Source organism: Raphanus sativus, chromosome 9 (assembly GCF_000801105.2).
Source record: "Raphanus sativus cultivar WK10039 chromosome 9, ASM80110v3, whole genome shotgun sequence".
Taxonomy (NCBI): Eukaryota; Viridiplantae; Streptophyta; class Magnoliopsida; order Brassicales; family Brassicaceae; genus Raphanus; species Raphanus sativus.
The window spans coordinates 34,042,744-34,069,487 of record NC_079519.1 but is presented as its reverse complement, the minus strand read 5'-3'; the positions used below and the strand labels follow the sequence as shown (position 1 = coordinate 34,069,487).

The 26,744-nt window shown below is 29.4% G+C and overlaps 2 protein-coding genes and 1 pseudogene across 2 annotated transcripts; 1 reads left to right on the top strand and 2 right to left on the bottom strand.

Annotated features, from left to right (window-relative positions):
- The first annotated feature begins 18,305 nt into the window (after positions 1 to 18,305).
- On the top strand, positions 18,306 to 19,451 carry LOC108838711 (BOI-related E3 ubiquitin-protein ligase 1). Its single transcript, XM_018611592.2, has one exon. The coding sequence runs from the start codon at positions 18,363 to 18,365 to the stop codon at positions 19,203 to 19,205; it is 843 nt and encodes a 280-aa protein (XP_018467094.2). The 5' UTR covers positions 18,306 to 18,362; the 3' UTR covers positions 19,206 to 19,451.
- A 2,040-nt stretch (positions 19,452 to 21,491) lies between these two features.
- Positions 21,492 to 22,394, bottom strand: LOC130500243 (uncharacterized). The gene has a single exon (XM_056995012.1). The coding sequence runs from the start codon at positions 22,392 to 22,394 to the stop codon at positions 21,492 to 21,494; it is 903 nt and encodes a 300-aa protein (XP_056850992.1).
- A 2,484-nt stretch (positions 22,395 to 24,878) lies between these two features.
- LOC108825344 (fe(2+) transport protein 1-like) lies at positions 24,879 to 26,301 on the bottom strand (annotated as a pseudogene).
- Positions 26,302 to 26,744: the final 443 nt, after the last annotated feature.

Genomic DNA, 26,744 nt, shown 5'->3' with positions numbered 1-26,744 from the left:
ATACTTGAATAATATTTTGAAATTGTAAAAATATTTATATTTTCATTATCATATTATTTAATGACATATTTAGATATATTTATTTAAACGATAATTTATGAGCTATTATTATATTATCAAAATTGAAATTATATTAAATATAGTTGTCCAAGTCACATTTAACCATAATCGATGTGATTAATTTAGTGTGTCATTTCACATTTATTTAGTGAAAATGATTATAGAAAAAATATGTGTCAAAATCACTTGACAAATGTACGCTGGATGCGACTTGCTTGGTATTCGTTATACTATGTTTGCCAACATTATTTGAATTTGGAATATTAAGCGAGCAGACAGGTAACATATGTTAGTGTCCACAGATTCATAAAGTGATGTTGATTAGTATTAGTGATTAGTCTAATTAAGTAGGTGGAGAAGCTTCCCGATTGTCTCTCAAACATTATTCTCATGCGGAAGTAAAGTTGATTGTTAACAGTGCTCATTTGAGCATTATTTAAAACAGATTATATTCAAGATTAGCACAGTGGTATTTGTCCGTCTGAATCATGACAAGGTATATATGCAAACTATTAAGTAAATCATGATAGTGATTTCTTTCAACTTTATGAATAGTACTCCCTCCGTTTCATATTATTTGTCGTTCTAAGTCTTTGCACACAGATTAAGAAAACATTTAATTTTACATATTTCCAAAATAAAAATACTATTACCAATACACATCGACCAATATAAAAATAGAATAAAGAATATTTTCAATAAATTTTGTATTGAAAACCGAAAACGACACTTATTTTGAAACAAAAATTTTACTCTAGAACGACATATAATTTGAAACGGAGGGAGTAGTATACTACTTTATACGAGACTCACTTTATACTATTGTGATTGGATCTGAATCCGTGTCGTTAAACACTTAGGCGGCGGGTTTAGTGGGGGCAGAGAGATTATGGAGTGCTTTAAATCATTCCATTCAGATTGGTGGGGAGATAATAACTAATCTTTAACCTAAAAAGAAAAAGAAAAAAAGTTGTAGCCTAAAATGATTTCAACTAGAAAAATAATTTGAACTCCAAATTCTAAACCTCAAAAGTATAAACATTATACTAGACACTCCTTTTCGAAATCGTAAGGCTTCATAGTAATAAATTCAACAATTAAACAGACTACAACTTAAAACCAAAACCGAGTTAATGTATAGATGATACTCCCTCCGTTTCATATTAATTGTCGTTTTAGAGAATTTTTTGCGTTGCAAAATAAGTGTCGTTTTAGAGTTTCAATACAAAATTTATTAACTTTATTCTCTATTCTATTTTTCTATTGGTTGAATTGTATCGGTAATGATGTTTTTATATTGAAAATATGCAAAATTAAATGTTTTCTTAATCCGTGTGCACAACTCTAAAACGACACTTATAATGAAACAGAGGGAGTATTAATTTGTATAGGAGAAATAAAACAACAATTTAATCGAAGATTCAAAATAAACCGACAGAAACCTGAAACAAGTCAGAAGAAAATCCTATAAAAAAGGTTTACAAGTGTGAATATTAAGATACTCTTCTCTTCTTTCTTTTTCTTTTGTTCAAATGATACTCTTCTCTTCTTCTTCTTCTTCTTTTTTGAGAAAGGGTTAATATTAAGATATTTTCACTTAAAATGCGGATCCTTCTATCTATTTTAAAGTTAATTTTGGAATCAAAAATTACAATGGACTTGACATCTTATTTTTATAGTCTTTATAACGGTGGGTTATTAGTTCAATCTTTTATACTTTTGTCCCCGGGACTTGGCAGAGACGGAGGGCGAAAAAGAATTATATATACAGTATAGGTGGAGAAACTAAAAGATGAGATGCTGAGTAGCCATAGTGGGACGTGCAATTATCATTGATTCCTTTGTTTCATTTACTTACAATAAACAATTTCTAAATCGAAAGAATTACAATAACTAAAAGTAAATTAAAAGGTAATGTACATTTTCTCTTTCTCGAGTGTAGTCCACCAATTCATAAATTAGAGTCCACTATATTTAAAACCAATTCATATCATATATATTTACATTTACAATCAAATGTATAGTACATAACTCAAACACTGGCTTCAAGTTCTTCTGTCAGTGATTGATGTTTCTTTTGATTATATGGTAAGTGTTTGATTGTTTCAAATGAAACAATAAAACGTGCAAAGAAACTGAATATTGCAATGCTTTTGATGAATACAAATTTTAGGAATATAATAGTGAACTTTAGTATACAAGAGTTAGAAAAAGCACTAGTATAAAAGAGTAAAAAGAGGAATAATATACAAATAAGAAGTAGGTTTTTGTATTTGGAACTATTAACTATATTTGATTCAATAGTCATATAGAAAAATTGTTCAAAAAAAAGTCATATATATAGAAATTAGAAGTTTTTCGTTTTGTTTGTTTTAAAAATTTGCATATCTTCTTAGTTCTTAGTTACATATATACTGTTTAAGTGTATTTTTGTGTATTTTAAATGAACTGTTAAAGTATTTATCCCCAATTATGTCTCTATATCTCCTATATTACCAGTGTTACAAAAAAAACTCTTATATCGATTCTTGAAGCAGAATATATACTTATACATTTAGACTAAAACTTCTACTTGTTCAACCTTAATTAGTTTTCAATTTGGTTAGCTTTTATTGTTCAATACTTAATTTATAAGTTTTTAAATTACATAAAATATATAAATTAATGTATCAGTTTCTGAAAACGAGTCTATCTTCCATCTCAAGAAAATCAAGAATTCTCTTGGAAATAGAATTTTCTTGGAGATCCTAATTTTGTGTATGAACGAGCAAACTCTTATACTAATTTGTTACTCTCTCTGTTTTGAATTACTTATTGTTTTAGAGTAGAATTTTTGTTTCAAAATAAGTGTTGTTTTCGGTATACAAAATTTATTGACAATATTCTCTACTATATTTTTATATTGGTTGATATGTGGTTAGGTATATTGATAATAGTGTTTTTATTTTGAAAATATGTAAAATTAAATGTTTTTAATTTCTGTGTATAAATCTAGAACGACAAGTAATTCGAAACGGAAGAAGTACTAGTAAGTACAAGTGTACACAGCTAACACAATGCTTGCTGTGTGGTGATCAAGTAGGTGATCAAGTTCCTATGTATTCGTGTTTTCGTTGTCATCCGTTAATGGTGGCATGTGAATGTGATGATTAATTATATGTAAGCTATCCATATCCTTCCATTTCTCCTATTCTAAATGGATAAATTGTTAAAACTATCACATTCTTAATACCAATTTTCATGTTTACATTAACTGCATTTTATTTTATTTTTTAAAAAGTAAATAGATATTTATGATCATAGGATTAATCAATTTAGACTTAAGATTTAGAGTTGAGAGATAAAATTTTAGAATGTGGTGTTATGGATTTTAATAAATATATAAATAAATATATAATTTAAATTTTTAAAATAGATTAAAAAGAATTCTTAATTTCTAAAAACAATTTTGCAAAAACAAAATCTATAAAAAATCGAATTTAAAAATTTATAATTCGAAAACTATAAAAATATTTTTAAATAATAATTTTTATTTATATATTTATAAAGAAAATATATAAGAGTTTTTTGCCTCTTCACTTCAATGAAAAATATAATTTTAAAAAATATTCATTTAGTGAAGGTAAATATAATTAATGATATCAATAATGTTGTAAAATAACCTAACGAAACTAAAGACAATTTGTCAATTAATTATGTTTTACAGGTCCTTTGAATAAGTAACTAATTAAACATTATGCTGACACAATCATATAGACAAATTAGCCTTAAGTTCTGATCGATCTCCACTGATTATATTATTTTTTATTGTTTTTCATGTGTTTTTAAAAGTACACAAATTCTTTAACTTATATGCTCTCCGTTCTCCAACTAAGACACTAATTTGATATATTTTATCGTATATTACACAGTGAGTGGAAAGTCTAGATCACTACCTAATACTATAATATCTTGATTAGTTTAAGAAGATGCTTTAATTTTTTGGTGATTGTATTATTTCCCATTATTCGGTCTTCCGACATTGTTTTATGGAACAATTAGCCTAATTTAAGAATATATCTAGCACATGTTCTGTAAAACAAAGCAAGTATTCATTACATAAGGTGTGTGGTCGAAATTACTTTCATGCATACCCGAATTGTAATTCCGCATGTAATAAATAGTATGGAAGCATATTATATATAATTGTATTTTATATTTTTCTAGCAGTTGTATTTTTATATGAAATATTAATAAATATAATAGTATATATGTTCTATGAAAATATGTCTGTATTTAAAAAAATACAGACATATGATTTTTAATAAATTGCGTATCTGAATTATTATTTCTAGGAAGTTTACACAAAAAAATATTATTTCTAGGAATAGTGAAAGGATATGAAGATGAAAACCATATCAAAAACAACAAAACAACATTATTTTTTTTTAAAACGACAAAACAGAAAATGCACTTGAGAAAAGGAGCGAGGTATAATAGCAAGTATTTTGCAGAATATACAATAGCAAATACTTTGCAAAATATACATAATCTTATAATTTTGTATCATTATTTTTTTATTTCAGTTACTTATGTGATCATTTGGCCTAGTTCCCCTAGTTTTATCACTTTATATTATCGTATGTAGAGCTTTCTTCGCACTATAAATTAATCAAAAACTAAAACTGTAAGAACTAGTTTTAGCAAAAAAAAAAAACTGCAAGAACCAGCTGATATTAAGAAATTGCATCCCATGACGCTGAAGAATGTATAATTCATCACCTAATAATTTGTCCTACTTTTTTGATACACAGCTTCATTTTTTATAATAATACTATTTTACCCTTCAAAACAACCGGTGAAATCTATAGACAAGGAAAATTCCTAATAATTTCCTGTCAAAATTGTTCGTGGCTATTTCATATTCACACCATCTGCAAGTAATTTTTTAATTTGGGAAAGGTGAATCTGTTTCTTGACAATTTTATGAAATTGTTGATAAAATTGTCTATATTAATGGTGAAGAGTTATGGTGAATAATAGAGTTTTGAAGACTCGTGTAGCAAGTAACAAGACTTGTGCAGTGGCGATCAATTCCATCTATACAATCGACACCATCATCAATATCGATTATTTCATCGTCACCACCATATTCATTTCTGCCGCATTTCTTCTCCTAATTTCTATGACCGTATGTTCTTCTTTTCCATCTATTATATCAACAATAATATTCTTCTCTACGATGCGGTTACATGTCCTATCTTCACTAATGTCGTCAAATACATTTATTTTTTGTCGTCGTGAATGACCCAAAGTTAATCGAAAAAGATGAACAGTTTTTGTTTATTGTGTTTTATTCTATTATATGCATACAGAATAGAAATTTAAAACAAAATGTATTATGTTTATTCTATTCATATTATGTAATGTCATATATTATGTTACTATATTATTTGTCATGTTTTATTCCATTTAACGATTACTAAAGTTTGTTTAGAAAGATAGTTAATATTTGGGTTAAGGTTTCATATGTCCATAAATAGGGTTTAGTGATAACTGTATTGAATTTAGTTTATGGAAGGATTGGGTTAATGATGGGGTAAACATGTATTATTTTTATATATTTTAATATTTGAGTTAAGATATATATGTCTAAAACTATGATATAGTAATTAATGTTTTGAGTTTAGTTTATGAAAGTATTGAGTTAACGTTGGCTTCCATATAATCATAAACATTTTAAAATATGAACAATATGTGCTATATTATTTTATTGTACTATTTTATTGCTAAAAGATTGTCCTATATTATTTTGGTTATATAGATTTCAAGTCTGTAACTTTCAACCCTTCATATATGTTCACATATTTTACGTACTTTGAGTATATATTTTACTTTAAAACGTCTACAATTTTCTCTCATTTTACTGCATTCTATGAACCTATAGATGGTAAATAAATTTGAGACATGCATTGAGTTTCGATATGTGATTGTAGATAAGCCACTAAAAAGCACGACATCACCTCTCTTACTTGTAATTGGAAATTTGTTATGTACAATGACAAAACCGGATGGTTTAGGGTTTAAATTATGACATTGCATTAGCTCAAAATCATTATCATTCATCTAATTTGTTATAAAAAAATTAGCTATTACGCAAATAAACTCTTGATATTAACTATTTTTAATCATATTCCACCATTCCATATTTCACAGCATCTAATATATAGCAAGTTTTTTTTAGGTATATCTAATATTAACTAACTGGTTGTTGTCTAGATCTTTTTTTTTTGGTAAACTGGTTGATGAAATGTTGCTTTCTATTCTTGTTTTTTTTTTTTTTTTTTTTTTTTTTGATAATCCTGGGGTTCCCCACTTCGTGGGTCATTCCCCAGGGCCCGGTCAGGCAGCGGTTCACTTCACCCGGGAGGACATTACCTGGGCTGAGGACAAGGCCCAACACCCAGTACCGCTAGTGACACAGAAGAGTAGTTTCCCCCGCCTGGCGTCGAACCCGGGGGCATGACAATTGGCCCCCAAGGCCCTTACCAAGTGGGCTATCTCATCCGGTCTTCTATTCTTTTGTTTGAAACACGTATTCGATATAAAATGATTATACCTAAAAGTGAATATATATAAGCAACTTTTTAGGGTCCGAATGGTAACAGCGGATTGGACGGTGCGGGACAAACGGATTAATTAATGCGGTGTGGTTTTACTGTGGTTTATACATGAGAAACGCACACTGTAGAACAACTGCGGTTTGTCTAAGCGGTGCGGTCCATAACAAAATATGAATGGTGATATTTATAATGAATAGTGTAACTGCATGATACATATAATGTATTTTATATTATATAAACTAAAATATTAGTGATACTAATATTTAAAATATATATATATTATTTTTAAAAAAATTATATAGCTGAAATATGAATAATATTATGGGTATTTTGGCATAAAATAATATTTTTAAATTATTTGATTATTTAAAACTAAATATAGTTAAATTTATAAATATATAAACTATAAAATTTGGATATCCATTCGGTTCTCGATTCGATTTTGGTTCGGTTTTATTTTTTTTGGTTTTAGAGATATAAGTCCACTAGTATAATTGACATGATCTAAATCCGAACAGAACTATATTTCAGTTTGATTTTTTCGGTTCCGAGTAAACGTGCTCAGACCTACTTACTACCATCAAATCTTAATATATTTATACTTTATAAACTAAACAACTAGTGCAATTAATATAGTTTTTAAAAATATACATTTTATTTTTAAAATTACTTTATATATCTGAAATATAAAATTTAATATGCTATTACTGAGATTTATACAATTGTTTTATTTTAAAAACTTATAATTGCAGTAGTTCTTAAAAAAAAATTTAAAATTATTATAACTCAAAATTAAATATATAACTTATCTAATAAATATGAATATTTTAATATATCTAATTTTCTTAATTAAATAACATACTTTTGAATTAATATATTATATGTATAATTCATATACTAACAAAGTATTAGTGGTGACAAGTACATATTTTTAGGTATTTTTAAAAAAATTGTTTAAAAAATTATGAATAATAAAAGGTCATGAATTAAATAAATATGTCGAAATATACATTTATGATGTAATTATAATTTTTTATTTTAGTATAAACATTAAACTGGTAGAATTGTTGAGTACAAAAAAACATACATCTTTTAAAAGTTAAATAAATAATCAAATCAAACCACACATTACCACATCAAACCACACGTTACTAACTTCTTTTCTTTTTCAGGTGCGGTCAAGACGTAACCCGTCCTGCTGTTCTTTTCTATTTTTTTAATTAAAAAATTTACAACAATTAATAACCAAAAATAAGTTGAATGGTAACACAATTTTATCCCGCATGTGTGTTTTCTTTGGAACGCTGTTAACATTCAATACCTTAATCAGTTTTGCGTAGGTTAGTTAAATCTGAAATATAATAAAACTACAGTGAAACCTCTATAAATTAATAATATTGGGACTACACCAAAACTATAATTTTTTATTAATTTATAGAAATTATTAATTTATCGAAACGTTAATTGAACCAAAAACTCAATTTAAAACTATAAAATTATATTAATTTATAGAAATATTAATTTATATTATTAATTTAAAGAGGTTATACTGTATATATCATCTATCCACAGCGAAATGCCTAGCCCAGCGAGAGCTACTTATTAATACTGTATATTAGTATATAAAAGACAAACGATGGTGGAATACCGAGAATCCATCAATCAATCTCAATACATGCCACCTTTTCTGATGGCATCTCCATTTATTATTTTCCACCAATTTTTTTTTCTTATAATATCCTTCGTCTGTTTTCTTTTTATTTACACTTTGAAATTGTACAGATTAAAAATATTCAATTTTATAATTACTCCAAACAAAACATCATTAGTTATTTAACCAATAAAAAGTTAAACTGCAGAATATAAAAAGTTATATAGCATAAAAGTTACTAAATTTAAAACAATTTTCCAAAATATTATCTGTTAAAAAAGAAAGATTATTATACACATTACTATGTATATATATACATACATGTGAGGATCTTTCTACCTTTATTTTGCCAGTGCTTTAGGGAATTTAAGACAGTGCTAGCAAGTCTCAGACACATTATGTGGGGTTCACTGTTCCCATAACTTCTTAATTTTGAATTTTTTTAATCATTTACAATTCTTTATTATTTCCTTTTACTGCGCTTTAGGACCAATGACCTAACAAGTTTGTGCAGGAGTGGATGGCGATGGGGACCAATTTGATTATTTCAACAATTTCAGATCTGGTTCCATCAATCTCTGTCTTTTCTATTATATATATATATCATAGGAAGTCCATGAAAATTTGTAAAATCCAAAAATATATTATTTGAACACAATCCAAAAACATTTAATAGTGAAAAAGGACAGGAAAATGGTACCTAAACATATACACTTGTTAAGGGGCGTGAAAGTATCCCGTGAATAACTTTTTTTTTTGCAAAATCAAAAGAAAAGAAAAACATTAATATTGAAAAAAGACAACGAGGTTGAGAAATGCGATGAGAAACTCATCTATAAATGTGAAGGAATCTAAAATTTTAAAATACTGAAATTATAATTTATTATAAAAAGAACAACAATTTGTTAAAGACATTTCATTATAATTGTCACCGTAATTATCTTGTGGGCACGTTTTCGCAAATACAAAGGGTGAGAGGATGAGCTTGGCAACGACCCTAGTACTCGTTGTCTTGTTCTTGTCTAGACTTTTATTTAATAATCAACTTATCAGTTATCAGTATTTAGATGAATCTACAAACTTACATTGACAGGGAAATGCACTCATAAATGTAGTGGGTGCCATTAGCGGATGTTGATATAAGGACTAACATGTATATAAGTTTATAAGGCTTGATTGGTAGAGGTTGTGGTTTTGGTTTTGGTTTTATTGCTTAGAGTTGTATGATGTTAGTTATTTTGCTTTAACCGTAGATTTTGTTGTTGTAGATTTACATCAATAACTGTAAATTTATATAAAAATATGATTTTCAAAACTAATATCCTATTGATTTTAACTAGTTCTGGAGGAAAATTCCTAATCCAAAGAACCAAACTGAATCCGATTCGAAAAAGTATTATACTAAATCCAAATCAAAAATAACTAAAGATCCAAGTATGTTTAAAATTTTGGTACCTACAAAACCGAAATCAAATCCGATTTGAACCAAAATATTTCGAGCATCCAAAGATATTCAAAACAGATTTATATATTAAAATATATTAATTTATTTCACATTTTATATCCAAAAGAATATCCAAAACATGTGAGATCTTTTGAAGTTATCCTAAATACTTGAAAATATATACAAATAGTTAAAATGAACAATACTCAAAACACCAAAATTATTTGAAATATCTATCGATTTTCCATCCAAATATTCAAGCTAAACTAACCTTTTTATGTTAATTGGTATATATTATTAAAATTTGTTTAAGTTATATATTATTTTAGTTTATAGATTTTGAGAAATTTAAAGTTATATGAATTTTAAACTTTTTAAAATAATTTAAAGAAGTTATCCAAACCGAACTTGTAAAGATCTGAACCGAACTCAAACCAAAATTTATAAATAATACTCAATTGGGACTTGAATCTTTAACTTCAAAAACTCAAAACCGAATAGAATCATACATATTGGTAACCGAACACCCAGCCCAGATTTTATTTTTTGGATTCTACATTTATTTATTTTTCATTCAAACTATTTTACTAAAGCATGATTGCTAAAGTTGTGTAGATATGAAAAGAGCTATAGAAAACACTTAGAGAAACTACCAATCACCTTCACAATTCTATTCTTTAACTATATATGGCTATTACTGTTAGAGTTTTATATGTAACTATAAGTCAAAATACGCATTGGATCATATCTAGATTGTATTGAACACTTTTTAGTAGGTTGTATATTACAAACAGACGGTTTTGAATTCTTATATAGAAATTTAATATGTGTATGAATTCAGGATTATATAACACATTTTGGTAGTACTAGAAAGATGAAGTATATTTCCAAATTATCAAATGTAAGACTAATAGTCTATAGCATGAATAACGAGTTTGGTTTTATTTTTATTGATCGTTATAATTAATGATCATGCATAGTGTATGACACTCCTAACCACTCTTTTGTCATATTCTCCCACAACTTCATTACAATGCTTCAACCTCCACTCTTCAACTTCTCTTCTCCCCACTACATTTATTCAGAATGAAGTTAGTTTAAGTGGTTGCAGTCATGGCTTTGTTTTGTTACTCTGAAATCGAATATTAACCAAAATTTGGAGATATATATCTGTAGAAACACTGACCGTGTCATTACAGTGATCCATACGCAGACAGAACAACTAGCGTTGGAGTTTGAAATCTTAAGCTAAAATTTGTTTTTGGTCATTTGCCAGATATTATATTATCCAATTTTTCTTGTCTTATGATTCTGAAATTTGAGCGTCAATTCTAATTTCAGATGTGCTCTCGTAGATGAAATATAATTGATCTTGTATCAAAATTGAATAATATATTAGTTTATATATTAATATAAAAATAAAATAGTTTGTAAGTAAACCCTAAACTCTAGTTCCGACATTGAATATCTTACTTCTAATAGCGAAATTTAATCCTCAAACCATAAAACCCTAAATATGTCATATTAACACATTTACCTAAAATGGTATCTATTTATACGGCTCAAAAAAGTTCGAAATTTAGTGGGATATGAATTTATAGTGATTGTTAAAATTCTCAAATTCTATTGTTATTGATTGGATTCTAAGAATCTTAATAAAATCTAGTGTTATTGGTTTGATGATTGTTTAAAGATTTACAAAATCTCTTGTTATTCAAAAAGTTTGATTTTTAATGATTCTAAGTTTCCATCAAATCTAGTGTTATTGAGAATTGAATTTTACACCATTTTACTTATAAAACGAAACTTCACAATCTTACATATTTTTTTTAGTTTCTTAAAATCCTTGAGATAGATTATTTTCATATACTTTTAAAATATGAAAAACTCTTTAGAAATCCTTACAAATTTAACAAATCTCTTGAATTTAATAATCAACCAACTCTACAAAAAATACTACTCCCACTAATCCCCTTCCCCCTTAAATATTTTCCATACTTTTACACACCGACGACTAGGTCTAGGTGCTTTTACTCCAATCCAAACTACTTACTTAAACCCGAACCCAAAAAAATGAAACTGAATCCAAACCATTATACAAAAATATTCAAATGGAACTTATGAACTTAATACTTTGGAGTTTGGATATAATCTGAACCAAACCGAAATCCAAATTAGGATCCAAGAATATCTAAAATTAGTTAACTATGTTAATATTTATATATATATATATATATTAAGGCAATTTAGATATTTTATAGTATTCTAAATATTTTTGTATTCTATTTTATTTGTTATTTTCAGTACTTTTCAGTTAGTTTAGATAGCTTAACTAATTATTAATTAGTTTTTTGAATAATTTATATATTTTGAGTTATTTTGTCATTTTTAATGTTAAAAAAAAGAAAGAATTTTAAACAATTTTAAACATTGGTTACAGTCCGATTTGAACTAATTCAGAAGAAACCAAATCGATAACTAATAAAATCCGAATGAGACTTATGAATATAATATTGAAAATCTAAATTGAACCGAATCCGGCAGACCCTTGAACGCCTAGACATACCGACAACTCATGATTTTTTTTTTGGCAACAGATTTTCTTTCTTAGAAAAAATACTTATATATATTTTATTTCTTGCTGGCACATGTTTATACGTCTTTCTCTGTAATGACATATGATATATGTAGAGAAAAAAGAGCCTTTGATTTCGAACAAAAAAATTAAGAGCCTTTGATACATAGATTCGGCTTTGTACATCTAACAGAGACTAAAAGACATTAATACATAGAGACACGCATGAATAAGTCCACAGACATAAGATCTCTCGTGGTCCATCTATTTATCCCAACATCTAATTTTAAATTTATTTTCCGTACTGTGTGAAAATCGGATAATTTTCAATATTTATTATACGACTAGGTGATTTTCCCGTGCTCATGCACGGGTACAAATATTTATAAATTAAATATGTTACAATAGTTGATTGTTATTTAATTTTAATTTTGAATTAATTTATAATTTGTATGCATAATTTATACTAATAATATTATATTATTTTAATCAGACATATGATTTTAAATAAGTTATCATTTGGGTATATTGGATTGCATCAATCAATTTCTCTAAATTCAACTAATATTTTTTATTTTAAATATATGAAAATTATGATTATTTGCTTTTACTTTGGTTGTTATCTTAGATATGTAAATATATTTGAGGAAGATTATGTATAACTTAAGATATATTGTGCTTAAAATGAAGTAAAAATAAACTAAATATTTGATTCCAAATTACAAAAATTAAACTATATGTTGATTTTTAAAATAAAATATTAGAAAGTAAAATGATAATCAATTGGAAGTTATTTACATAAGTAACTAATACTTTTTGGAAGCTCATGAACACATATCAATATTTACAATAACTAAAATATTTAAATAATTTTATGTCTTATATATATTAAATGGTAAACTGAAATTTATGCAAATAATCCTAAGAATGAGAATTCAGATTTGCGTTGGTATTTTGATTATGGTTATATTAACTGTGACAAACATAAAACATAAAATTTAATATTAAAAAACATTTTTAATAATGATAATATATAATATATCTACCTTGTTAAATTATATAGTGTTATGTTAATTTAAAATATTTTAATTATTTGATCAAAAGTTAATTTTACTTTATTTTTAATATCTCTTTAAAATAAAAAGTTTAATTTTTTGTGATTGTATTTTAGAAATCATATTATATAAGTAAAATATAATTTATAGATTACGAAATCACATTATATACAAATATATATTTTCATCTAAGAAAATATAGATATAAATAAATATTTTATTACTTCAAAAGTATATTTTATGTTATTTAAAATAGTCTTAAATGGAATATTTCTATTTTGTGAAATTTCCTTTTTTTAATGAAATCATATTATATAAATATATTTTTCGTTTTTAATTTTTTTAAAAAACTTTATAAATGTTTCCTTTTTATTATATATGTTATTTGGAAAAATTTAAAAGGAAACTAAATAAAAACTTCAATAATAGTATCTAAATATAATTTTTTTTAATTCATTAAGGGTATCAGCGTAATCAACCATCGTGAGAGTTAACGTGAGCGCGACACATAGAAAACTGACTTCTCAAATAATATTATAGAGATTGCTTTGATTTATTTAATTAAAAAGAAAAAGTGATGGGACGACAAACCTTTCCGAGCAAAGCATGAAAGGAAAGTTCTTTTTCGTTTCACCAAAATAGTAAAATAAAACAGAGGTTCGCCCCTAAACGTGGCATCGGTTTTTTACCTAAAGCTTCATAATAGTTATACGAAACAATATGGGTTTTTTTGGTCAGCTGGAAACAATATGATTATGATTTTTTTTGGTTTAAGAATTTGTGTTATATGAATATAAATATAATAAATATAATTTCAGTATTTATTAAACGATTACTTTGAATTATTTAATTTTTTTTTAAAAAGTGATGGGACGACAAATCTTTTCCCAGCAAAGCATGAAAAGAAAGTTCTTTTTCGCTCACTAAAATAGTAAAATGAAACAGGAGGTCCACCCCAAAACGTGGCATTGGTTCCTTTACCAAAAGATTCATAATAGTTATAGGAAACAATTTGATTTTTGTTGGTCAACTGGAAATAATATGATCATGTAATATTTTTTTAGTTTAAGAAATTGTGTTATATTATATAAAATATAATAAACATAGATATAGGTTTAACTTAGCTTCGTTATTAAAAAAATTGAATACCAATTATATATATATATATATATATATTAAAAATCAGTTTATCTACCAAACGTATAAGGGTAGATTATTTAAAATAAACTAGTAAAGTTCTATCTTCTAAATTTCATCATTTTCTGTAACTTTCTTATTATTTAATCTTTGACTGAAATTAATTTATGGGCTTATTTGTGAAATAACTAAAAAAATTGAGAATTAGTTTTGTAGAAAGAGGTTAGAGAGAGATAGGAAGAGAAAAGAGTAGAAAGGTGTGATTTTAGTTAGATAATGAATTATTGTTTTTGTTAGTTATACCACATAATTTCCCCTAATTTATTGTATACTTGTTAAATCTACTTTATTAAAACAGAAGTACACGTATGGATTAACCCTACAAGTTGCACAGTATTTACGTCTAAATGCCACTGAGAATTAAATTAAACCACCTAATTTAATGCTTGTCTTTTCCAGTTGAGTTAATGTGTTGTACTAATATAAATTAAGTTACCTATTTTAATGTTGTCTTTTCAGTTGAGTTAATGTGTTGTCCTAATATAAAATTTAATTTTCTTTCTCTATTAAATCAATTTCGAAATTATTTATAATTTTATTAATGCTGTCTTTTCAGTTCAATAAATACATTTCCTAATTCTAAATTTACCACATTTAATGATAATAAAAATCGCATATGATATGGTAGGAGATCACTATCTTTTAATATTCGAACCAAAACAATTTTTATGTTAAGTTTAAGTTTTTGCCATACATTATTCAAATTTATTTGTTATATAAATTTTTCTTTTATATTTTAAGAATTTTAATTTTTTTTAAACAATTCAAATGAGTTATCCGAACCAGAACATGAACCAAAATTATAAATACCGAATGAGGCTAAAACCTTTCACCCCAAAAATCTAAAACCCAAAGAGACCTGAATCAAATCCGAACGCCCATCTCTACTACAAGATATAGAAACTGAATCACTTTATTTATTTTCAAAAAAATATTTTCCATTGATACTCATTAGTCTACAGTAATTATGAAAACTAATTGTCAAAATCCAATCTGAAAATTATTGAACACGTAAGCCCATTTATAATGAATTAGCAATTAGATCAGATATATATTATATTACATTTCATTTTCTTACAAATTATAATCTTAATTTTTATATGTCACAAATTTGTTAAAAGTCTAACAATTATTTATTCTTACAAATTTTATAAGTAACGTATCATGTTTAATAGCATACTAACCATATTGTGTATTTTCATACTTATCATTTAAAAACTTTGTTTGTTATATATCTTACACATACATCTAATCATATAACTGTTAGATTTGTTTAGGTGATCTCCAGTGTCGGTGATACATTTTACGTTAAACGCAAAAAATATAAAATTACTTAATTTAATATGATTACATTTACAAATATAACATTTAGTATACCCAAATTAAAATTTAAAATTAAATACCGAGTGTGATTATTTTTTAACAAATTTATATTAATAGAAATTCCAAATATTTGGAATTCGAAAGTATTATGACCCACACCTATACTATTTTAATTAGGATAACTGAATTTATATAAGAATATTTTATTAAAATTTTAATTTTAATTTTTGTTATAACTGCAAAAATTAGTTTTCGATATAAATTTATTATCAAATATTAAAAATACATCATTTAGTTAAAAAAAAACTAAAAACAGAAAATAAATATCCGTGCGGTCGCACGGATCAAGATCTAGTAGTGTTTTATTTGAAGAATAAAACGATTTAATGTATACATAGACATAGTTGACGCACTTCTTGCCAAGACTAGTATGGCTTTACATGTTTCAGCACTTAGAAAATAGTTTGTTGGTTTTCTTTTCACCCACGTTAAGCTTCATTTGAATATTTTCTTAATTTGTGAATATATAAAAAACTTATCTTGATCAAAATCACATCTCTTTTGAATTTTCAAACATCATAAAATATGTATGACGCTTTACACCATTTATGAAAAAAATTTAGTGCGTTCGATTCCTTGCCATTTTTAAAATTTTAAGAAAACATTGAGCAAAAACAAGTCCTTATCAAAATTGATATAGAATAAAAATAATGAATATTTATATTCATTCTTTTTATTTTGTTCCTATTCATTTTTTTCTGTTCATCCATATTTCTTTTTAATGGTTACTAGTTAGATTAGAATTTTTTGTGTGAAAAAAATATACATACACGTTAATTTTAATAAGTCTATTTACCCATTTATTAAAACATTCTTGAATTCAGAACTTTTTTTACAAATTTATAAAAATATCTAACATTTTAGGAATTTTTTCCTAAATTTAAATTCAAAAACATATTATACATATTCACAGAAATCTTACTAATTTTTTTAAGAAAGAGTGCTCTAAAAATGTTTGAAATTTTCTTATAAAAAATATTTTGAAAATTTTAAAGAAAAAAATTTCTTATTTTACTATTTTAATTTTAATATTTATTTATATTTATATATTTAATAACTAATTAATGAAATATTATAAATGAGGAGAAAGTTATCTTTAACTCTGTAGTAAGATCTATTTTAATCACTTTGATATTTAGATACTACTTTAGAATTTTTTTTTTTAAACTAAAAGACTGTTTAAAAGATTTGGATATTTGTGTTCTATTCAAACCATTCAGTTTAAAACGTACTAATTCCTTTTTCTAGATTAAACATTTATTATTTTAAGTCTTAACCGCAAAGTGGTAGGTTAATACTTTTGAAGGAGTTTCGGTCCTAATATGGACCTTGTTTCAAAACTATGTGTGATCATCCGGGTTAAAGTTAAATCGCAAAAATACACGAAATATTCTTGGTCTCGTGAGATTAGTCGGTTGATTTTGGCCGCCGGACCTTCACAGTTGTTAAAAAAAAGGTACTGAACAATATATACAGTTCAATATTTTCAAAAGAAAATACAGTTCAATCTTCTCAGTAATGCGTGACGTGACAAGCATGGAGAAAAATTAACACGTGTAGTCCGACGTGCTAGCCCCTAACCTTTTTTTTTTGTTTACTGCTTCATTCAACGAGTAAATCCAAATTAAAAAGGAAACAAAAGATATTTACGAAGGTATCCTTTAAGATTCTGAAATGATGGACATTGACCAATCATTTATTTCATCGTTCAAATATTTGGTTAGTTTTTTGTCGGCAATATTTGGTTAGTTATTTTAGTAAATCATTCCTATTTTCTGCAAGATGCGTTTTAATTTTCTTTTAACATTTTTTGTCAACAATTTTTTGTAACTCTTTTTTTTTTGCTTAATGATTCCTAATTTTTGTGTAGTCAAATCAAAACTGAAATAAAATCTTTAAATTAGGCAAATTTCATGGGTCATTTCCTTACGTTATGCCCTAGAAAATAACAAGATTGAAAATTACATTTCTGCAAAAGATACTACACACGGGAAAATATCATATTTTATGGAAATGTGACTAAAGAAAAAAGGTCTTAATAATATATCGTAACACTTTCTCTGTTTGAACATTTTTGACATAGAAAATATACATATACATATCCATATACATATTTTATGGACATACGATAAGTCCATAACACTACAAGTCAAGTCAATCAAAAAGATTTATATGGTCACATGTGTGCTGGTGTTTGTTCTGATTATACTAATAAATAATTTAATGTAAAGTTGGAAACGATAAATTATTCTGTTTCTAAAAATAATATGAACAAATCTCTTAATAATTTAAATATATTGACCTTTTATGTCTGTCTCCTCCTTATATAAAAGACATCCTCCATTGTTTTCATAGCCACAACCCTCTCTCCTCTCTAAACTTCATCTCCTAACATATGAACAATCAAATAATCGCCGACGGTTTTCCGGTGACATTCAGAGACTGGCAGTTACAGCACATGCAGCCTCGCGCCATAGATCCTATTCAAACCGCAGCGAGCTTCAACAAATACCATTTCAACCAATCTCCAGCGGTATTAAAACGACAGAGCGATTCTGCGTTTGACTCCGACGTTCGAATGACAGCTCAGAAACGGAGGTCCGTCGCGTTTTGCCCGACGGCGTCTCTAATCGAGGCACAACTCGTTTCTCAGATGCACCAGCAACAATCAGATATCAATAGCTTCGTCGCTCAACAAACGCAAACGCTCAGGTTGGAGTTGGAAGCGAGGCAGAGAACGCAAACGTGGTCCTTAGCGTCAGCGGTTCAGTCCGCGATTGACAAAAAGCTTAAACAGAGAGACGAAGAGATTGTCCGAATGAGGAAACTGAACTATGTTTTGCAAGAACGAGCGAAGAGTCTCTACGTCGAGAATCAGATCTTGCGTGATCTCGCTCAGACCAGCGAAGCTACAGCTAACACTCTCCGGTCAAACCTTGAACATGTTCTCGCTCAGGTCGACGAGTTACCGGCGATGGTGGCAACCGGCGGAGACGTTTTTCATCCTCCGGTAGAAGAGGATGCGGTATCGAGCTGCGGAAGCTGCGACGGTGCTGATGGTGGTGATGTCACGGCGGTGACAGGAGGATGTAAACGGTGCGGTGAAAGGACGGCTAGTGTGTTGGTGCTGCCTTGCCGTCACTTGTGTTTGTGTACAATTTGTGGATCGGCTCTGTTACAGGTGTGCCCCGTATGCGATACGGTCATGAATGCTAGTGTTCATGTCAACATGTCATGAGACCCATGAGTCATGAGACCCATGAGTCATGACCCCCATATTTTTAATTTTTTTCATTTCCTTTTTAGTGAAGGATTTAATAGCAAAATAAAAGAAATATGACTCTTTTTGTTATAACCTTTTTTGGGATATATATTTAGTTATGGAATTGATTCATTTGTTTAAAGCGTTGTACGATCATTAGTAATTTCTTCGTTCGTACGGATGGATATTACACTTTATCCGTTTTCAAATTTTTTGTTCAGAGAAAATCATCCAGACGACCATATCTTAAAATTGTTAATGTTTAATCATTTATAAATGTATAGAATTTCATTTAAATAATAACTTATGATTCTAAGTTTCTAACCATAGAAGTGAGTTTTGTTTGATATTCGAAATCTGTGTTACTGTTAACTAATAATATTTCTATTAAAAATATTTATATTATCATTTACATAATTTTACAATTTTTTTTTGAATCAATGAGATCTCATTTTTTGTAAAACGAAATTAAAAAGAAAAATACGTTAGGGTACGGGATTTATTGTTCAAATCGCAGAATGATGTAACTCAAGTTTTATAATCGAACTTGCCAACCGGATAATGACACTTAACAAGTTAACAGTTAACACTGCAAAGTTAAATAAAGTCTAAGACCATCTCAAATTTTTTTTCCCAAAACTATATATTTAAAGTCTAAGGGTGTTATTCTCCAAAATCAAAATTAAAAAAAAAACTTTAAAACTATTTTCATTTTATATTATAGTCGTTATATTTGTCATAATTAATTTAAATTCATAAAAAATTAAATAAGCATATAGTATATAAAAATATTGCAACAATATTAATTAATAAAATGTTATATTTATATATAAGATTTTAAATAGAAATACATAATTAATATTAAACATCAAAAAAATACCATATTATTCCATAAAATTATTTTTGTAATATATATATGATCAATTAGTGCATTTTAAAATAAAAATGACACTTTTTACTTTTAATTTGTAGATTACAAGTTAATTTTTTTTAAATGGGTGATATTAATACTTGTAAATACATTAGATCTGAACAAGAAAGTAAAAGAGAAATAAACTTAAATTCTATTGATGATATTAATACTAGTGAATCATTCTATTTGAACAAAAAATAATTGTAAAATAAAAATTTGAAATCTAGAAGGTATAAGTTTTGTAATTCTTAATGTTGTATGCACGTGAAAATAAAGAAATGTGTAGAATTGAATTGTGGAATCACAGTAGAAAAAATAGGAAGCTCGTTTAAACAGAATTCGATACTGAAGTCGTCTTTATCGGTTTGGTTTTGAACTTGAAAGCATGCACGTCCTATTATTGTGCTATAGGATATTTGTTGACATTAATATCGAATTGATCGTTATTATTATTGCTTTTAAAGTATCTATGCTTATTTTCGTGGAAACTTCAGTGGAAGCCAAAGATGGAAGTTGCAAAAGACGACATAATAATTGAATTGGGAAACGAAATTTTGAAGAGTCTTTCCAAAACATGTGCGGTGGACCGGTGGTCCTTGGCCCTTTACTTCTTCTCTGGCCAATCAATTATATAACAATCAAAAAACATATACTGTTCTTAATTTCAGGAAGTTATCGGGTAATTTAATTCGCAGTTAACTGAACAATATTCCTGAAACTTCTTTATTGGATTCACTTCTGGTTATGGATTGTTTAGGTTTAAGCTTTGAGATTTATTTTCCGCTCAAAATTTCATCAAGGATTTTCCTAATTACTGTATATTGGTACCCTATACAGAAACACACTAATAAATCTACGTTCTGAAAACACATTCGTTTCAAAAAAATACATTTTGTGTGTTTTAATACATTGATTAATGATAAATTATACATTTCAAAAATTATAATTGTATTTATTAAAATTTTATTGATTAAAAATTATGGAGAATAATTCATTAAAAATGCATTGATAACTACAATTTTATATTTTTTTTAATAAATGTGAAAAATTTAAAACATACATCTTTTAGAAAGAGATGGAATACTGATTTTCAGCATCTTTTTATTTGTAATTTTCATATATCAAATTTCATTGATGAATTCTAAGTAAGAATATGAGCATCAATTTTGGTTGGAGATTATTTTTTTTTTTTTTTTTTTTCTTAAAGCTCCACGTGGGATATCTTTTTCAAATAAACCCCAAGGGGGTGAAGAGTTTACAAAATGGTTACAATCTGATCGAAGAAATATATAATAACTTTAATGAAACTTGTGTGAAGCAGGATAGAATAGGTAACAAGTGATGATCTTTTAAGCCTGGAACCGATCAAACCAGATGGAGAGATAGGTTTCCTGAGTATTTTCCCGGAGCTGAGAGGAGGAGGGTCTCTCCCTGTCCATCCCCAATAGCTTGGCTCTGATTTGAAGCTGAATTTCTTTGACAATTTGAGTAGCGGGCTTGTTCACAGCAGAGTGCAAACGCGAGTTTCTCTCCCTCCATATAAAGTAGACTGCTCCCTGGAAAACCAACTTTAAAACAGGTTTAAGATTGGACCTTGCCGGAGAAGTTCGCAGCCAATTTACCACATCTTGCAAGTTAGAAGGATGAACCATTCGAAGGTTTGATAGCAGGAGGTTCCAGACCGCCGCCGAGTACTGGCATTGAAAAAAGAGATGATTAGCCGTCTCTGGCGCATGACCACAGAGAAGGCAATCTGGTGGGACTGCAAGACCCCAAGATCTGAGTCTGTCTCGCGTTAACATTCTGCCCTTTAGGAGAAGCCAGACTATAAAAGAATGCTTAGGAATTCTCTGTTTAAACCAAACAACCTTGTGCCAAGTGACGGGCGGAGGTGAAGGGTTCAGAGAGCTCCAAAGACGAGAAGTAGAGAAAATAGATGGTGGATCCGTTGTAGCAATCCTCCACATATAATAGTCTTCTTCAGATGAATCGATGTCCGGGATTTGAGAAGGTAGAGCCTGGCGAAGCCTTCTCAAAATAGGACTTCTGCTACGAGTCTGTCTCCATGCTCCCGCGGTGACAGCCTCAGAGACAGAACTATCAATGAGAATACCCGAAACTTGAGGTCCAAGAGGGCCAATGATATCAATAAGAGATCCCAAACCCGTCCAATTGTCATGCCAAAAAGACGCCTTGGTTCCTGAGTTGATGTGACATATAATGTGTGGCTTTGCCAAGGACCTCAGCTTCATTAGTCGCCTCCAGATCCAGCTTCCGACGTTTGTAAAATCAGATGTCCAAAAGATTTTCCCGTCTAAAATATTTGCTTCCACCCAAGCAACCCACAATGAATCGGAACCAGAGAAGAGAAGCCAAATTAACTTAAGCCCGAACACTTTATTCAATCCCATAAGGCGTCGGAGACCCAAGCCTCCACATGATTTTGGTGTACATACAGCCTCCCAAGAAACCTTAGCTCCTCTTGCTGAGTTTGCTGCTCCTGTCCATAGAAAAGCATTGCAAATCTGCTCCAAATCATCCAAACAGTCCTTCGGAAGTGGGAAAATAGCAGACCAAAAATTAATCATGCTATATAAAACAGATTGGATCAATTGAAGCCTTCCAGCGAAAGAAAGTTGGAGATTATTTTCCATTCTTTGATAATATAATTAAATACTTTAAAGCATCATCTTTTCACAAAATAATTGTTTTATAATTTCATAAATTTGACATTAAAATTTATAGCATAACAAGGGTATGTAACGTTTCTTTTGTTTTATGTTTAACATCATCCAACTTCCATTAAATTAAGACTGTATGGTCGTCATGTAAAACTGAAACAAGACAAAGGAACATAAAAATATAACATAAGAGATGGAAGTATAAACTGAAAATACTTTTGGTATTCTATCAGCTGCTCGATTAAAATGGCGAGGAAACCATATAATCTCTGCCTTCTGTTATTAATATATGATTTCACAAATCGAGTTATGCAGTAATGCACAGCGAATTTAATCTCTCTTCCTGATGATACCAATTTGAACATTTTTTTTAGTGAGAAACTTATTATGTTTTTTTTTTTTGAACAAACCTTCATTACTTCAAATACTCAAATTAAACAGAGTTAGAAAGGCAAGATAGTGCAGCCTTAGCCACAGCATCTGCCTCCTCATTGTACTTACGAGAAACAAACTCAAACGAAACAGAAATAAAAAGAGTACAAAGGTGATCAATATCAAAAAGAACTCCTTGTGCTTCAACAATCCTCTCTTTGGTGTTAATGGCCATGATAAGGGACTTGGAATCTGATCGAATGACCAGCTTACGCAAACCCAGAGACCGTGCCGCTTTTAAGCCAGCTTTAACCGCAAGAGCTTCTGCAATTAGAGCAGAGCCGACGATGCTGCGGTTTGATGAAGAGCGATGGAAGGTCTTGTTGCTCATGTCTTTGAAGATGCACCCAAATCCTCCGCCACTGGTGCCAGCATTCCACGCTGCATCTACAAAACATTGAGCCTCCACATCCAAGTTAGAAACCTGACGAGCCCAGAGAAAGTTATCTGATGGTGTAGATAGGTTCTGTTTCGCTTTCTCTTGTTGGGCGGTTTGCCAAATCCTTGCTTCCTTTAGTGCTAAGGATACCAGTTCTTGCTCTGATCCCTCCCGGTTCTCGAAAATCAACCTGTTACGCCCTATCCACAAGTACCAAAAGATCCAAGGATAGAGATCAGTTTCACCAAGGCCCAGTGGTGGCAGGTTAATTATGCGTCGCGAGGTTTGCAAAAGAGCTTCCGGGGAGGTGATGATCGCTGGGTCTGGTTTGAACATGACAGGCACCAGCTCCCAAACACGACGGGCAAATGGGCATTGTAGAAAAACGTGACGCTCTGTTTCTATCAATCCACATCTCTTACAACGCCCATCCACTTGAATCCCTCTGTGTAAAAGATTTGCACCAACTGGCAAAGCTTTACTTTTGATCTTCCATAGAAAATGTTAGAAACTTATTATGTTAATACTCTAAAATGCTACTTTCAGATGTCGCAATCACTAATAATGAAATTGTCCAGTGATGTTTAACATATCAAAACGTATTAGGCCTTGCACTTTTTTCTGTGAACTTTCTGTGTGGGCCTTGTAATTGACCTTGATAATAATAATAATATACAGATGGCAAAAAAAAAAAAACATATCAAAACGTATATATATTCATTTTCTAACGCGAATCGAATCTCGCTAACCCAACTATAGAAAACAGTAGTCTGAGTTTGATACCTTCAACGACATTTGCAATTCGAAATCATTATTATTTGTCGTGTAAACTTTAAAATTGGAGTCGTATCGTATCTTGTGCAATGCATATAGACAAAAGATCCCATTATTATTGATAAGACCAGATCAGATACTAAAAATCTAAAATAAGTGAATTCAAATATATATATGTATATGTATGTACTACATTTAAGTGCATATCAGAACGCCAACCAGTGTAAATTCACAATTCATATGATTGCGTCCGAGAAACGCTATAATGTCGTATTCCATATACTTTCATTTTCCCCTTGATTAAATAATGCTTCTGGCAATTCTTGTTAATGCTTCCACAGGTAATAATTACTCAAGCTTGTTTTATACCGTGTAAAACTAAATCTTGAAGTTTCATTTCATCAAATTCCATTACACAATTTTTTTATTCGACCACACAATATATTCATCATCACACAGCACGACGTAATTAATATGACAAACAAACAACAAAGGACCAAAACAGTACTTCATACGACGACTCAATGAGATAAAACAACGTTCTCTAAAACCCAACTTAATTAACCAAACTCTTTTAGAATATTATCACCAAGATTGTTGACAAGTTTAGGCCCATTTGGCGAGGATTGACATTCCACCGCAGCCAAGTAGACCGGCAAAGAAACACTTAATCTGAAGCTTGATGCTACCTTGGAGCTTTGGTCCCATGAACTCGGCTGCTAGAAGGTCGACGAGGGCCATGTAGATGAGCAGTCCTGCTGAGCAGGCGTTGAGCAGCCCGACAGTGATCAATGCAGTCGGGCTGTTATCTCTATAAATACTCGACAATGCAATCCCTTAAACGATTCCAAATGGTGTTGTAACCGCGAAAAAGAATGCCATCACGAACTTTTTCACGTTCGTATACTCCGCCTATTTAAAGTTACCATATTTGTAGAAAGCATTAATGATAATATATAGCCCACCAAAAAGATATATATATATATATATATATATATATATATCAATTTGGTCATCTATTACCTGGAGGATGCAGCCACCAAGACCCATGCCTTCATTGGTGAAAACAAAGAGCTGCAGTGAGACCTTTATTAATGGTGCATGTATCATTTGTTGCACCTAGAGATAGTCCAATGACCACAGAGTGAACTATAATTCCAAGCTCCAAAACCTATCGATATGTGTTTGTACATACATACGGAAATTAAATGCTTAATTTAATTGTTTATAACTTATATCATTTTTAAAAATGTACGTTTAAGTGGTGTACTAACCATAGCAATGACGAGGTACTGCAATAACTGTGAGCTACCATCATCTTTAGTAGTTAATGTAACTCCATGACCGTGGCTATGAGTCTATGACCATGAGTTATCATCGGATTCGCTCTCTCCTGATCACCGTTACTAGCAGCAGGCACTATTTCACTACCGGTCTTGCTGTAGAAGCTAGTTGCCATAGAGTCGATGGCTAGAGTGACTAGTCCCGACAACATAGCGAGAAATCCCGTGAATGGGAACTTGTGCCACGCGTCATCCTCTAGATATTCCGACGACAACATCTCGAAGGAGTCAGGTAAAACATGAATGAAACTTGTTCCCAAGATGATTCCAGGTGCGAAATCCTTAACGATCGTGAAAGTGTTTCCGTCTGGATGGAGGAAAGGAACGTATCGGCTGAAGAGAGGAGCTGAGACGCCTATCATGCTTGTCAAAAGGATGGCTACAATCGATATGATTTTTAGAGGTAACGCTTTTGCCTTGTTGACGCATGGGTTTGTTGACTCTGCTTCACATTCTTCTGGCGCCGTTGACATAGCTGGAGATACGGTGAAGCTGATAACTATAAGTGAAAAGAAAAGAGCTTGAGGACTGTTGTAGCAGGAGCCGCCATTATATTTGTTTTAGAAATTTCTATTTGTTTTTGTCTTCTTTAGATGTTTTGCACTCTTGAGTTCTGTTTTGCTTTCTTACGACTTAAGCTTATACAGGAAAAATTAGCAGGCTATTCCCACGCCCGAGTTTTGGTGACGATGAATATATTTTATCTTAGTGCGGAAAAAGAATGACACGAAGGCGAAAAAAACTATTGTTTATGTTTTGGATTTGGTGAAATTGCAATGTTCTTGCTCACGTACGTAATATGGAACTGTACGGATCTTGCCTTAACCCAAGTCGTTTAACGAGTACGGTCACAGGTATATGTCGAATCATTTGAGAGGGGTTGGTGGGAGGCAATAGGCCTGAACTCCGTGATCTTACGAACATAATACCCCCTCTGTTTTGTTTTATTAGTGTAAAAACACAAACATTAAAAATAAAAGACACAAACATTAA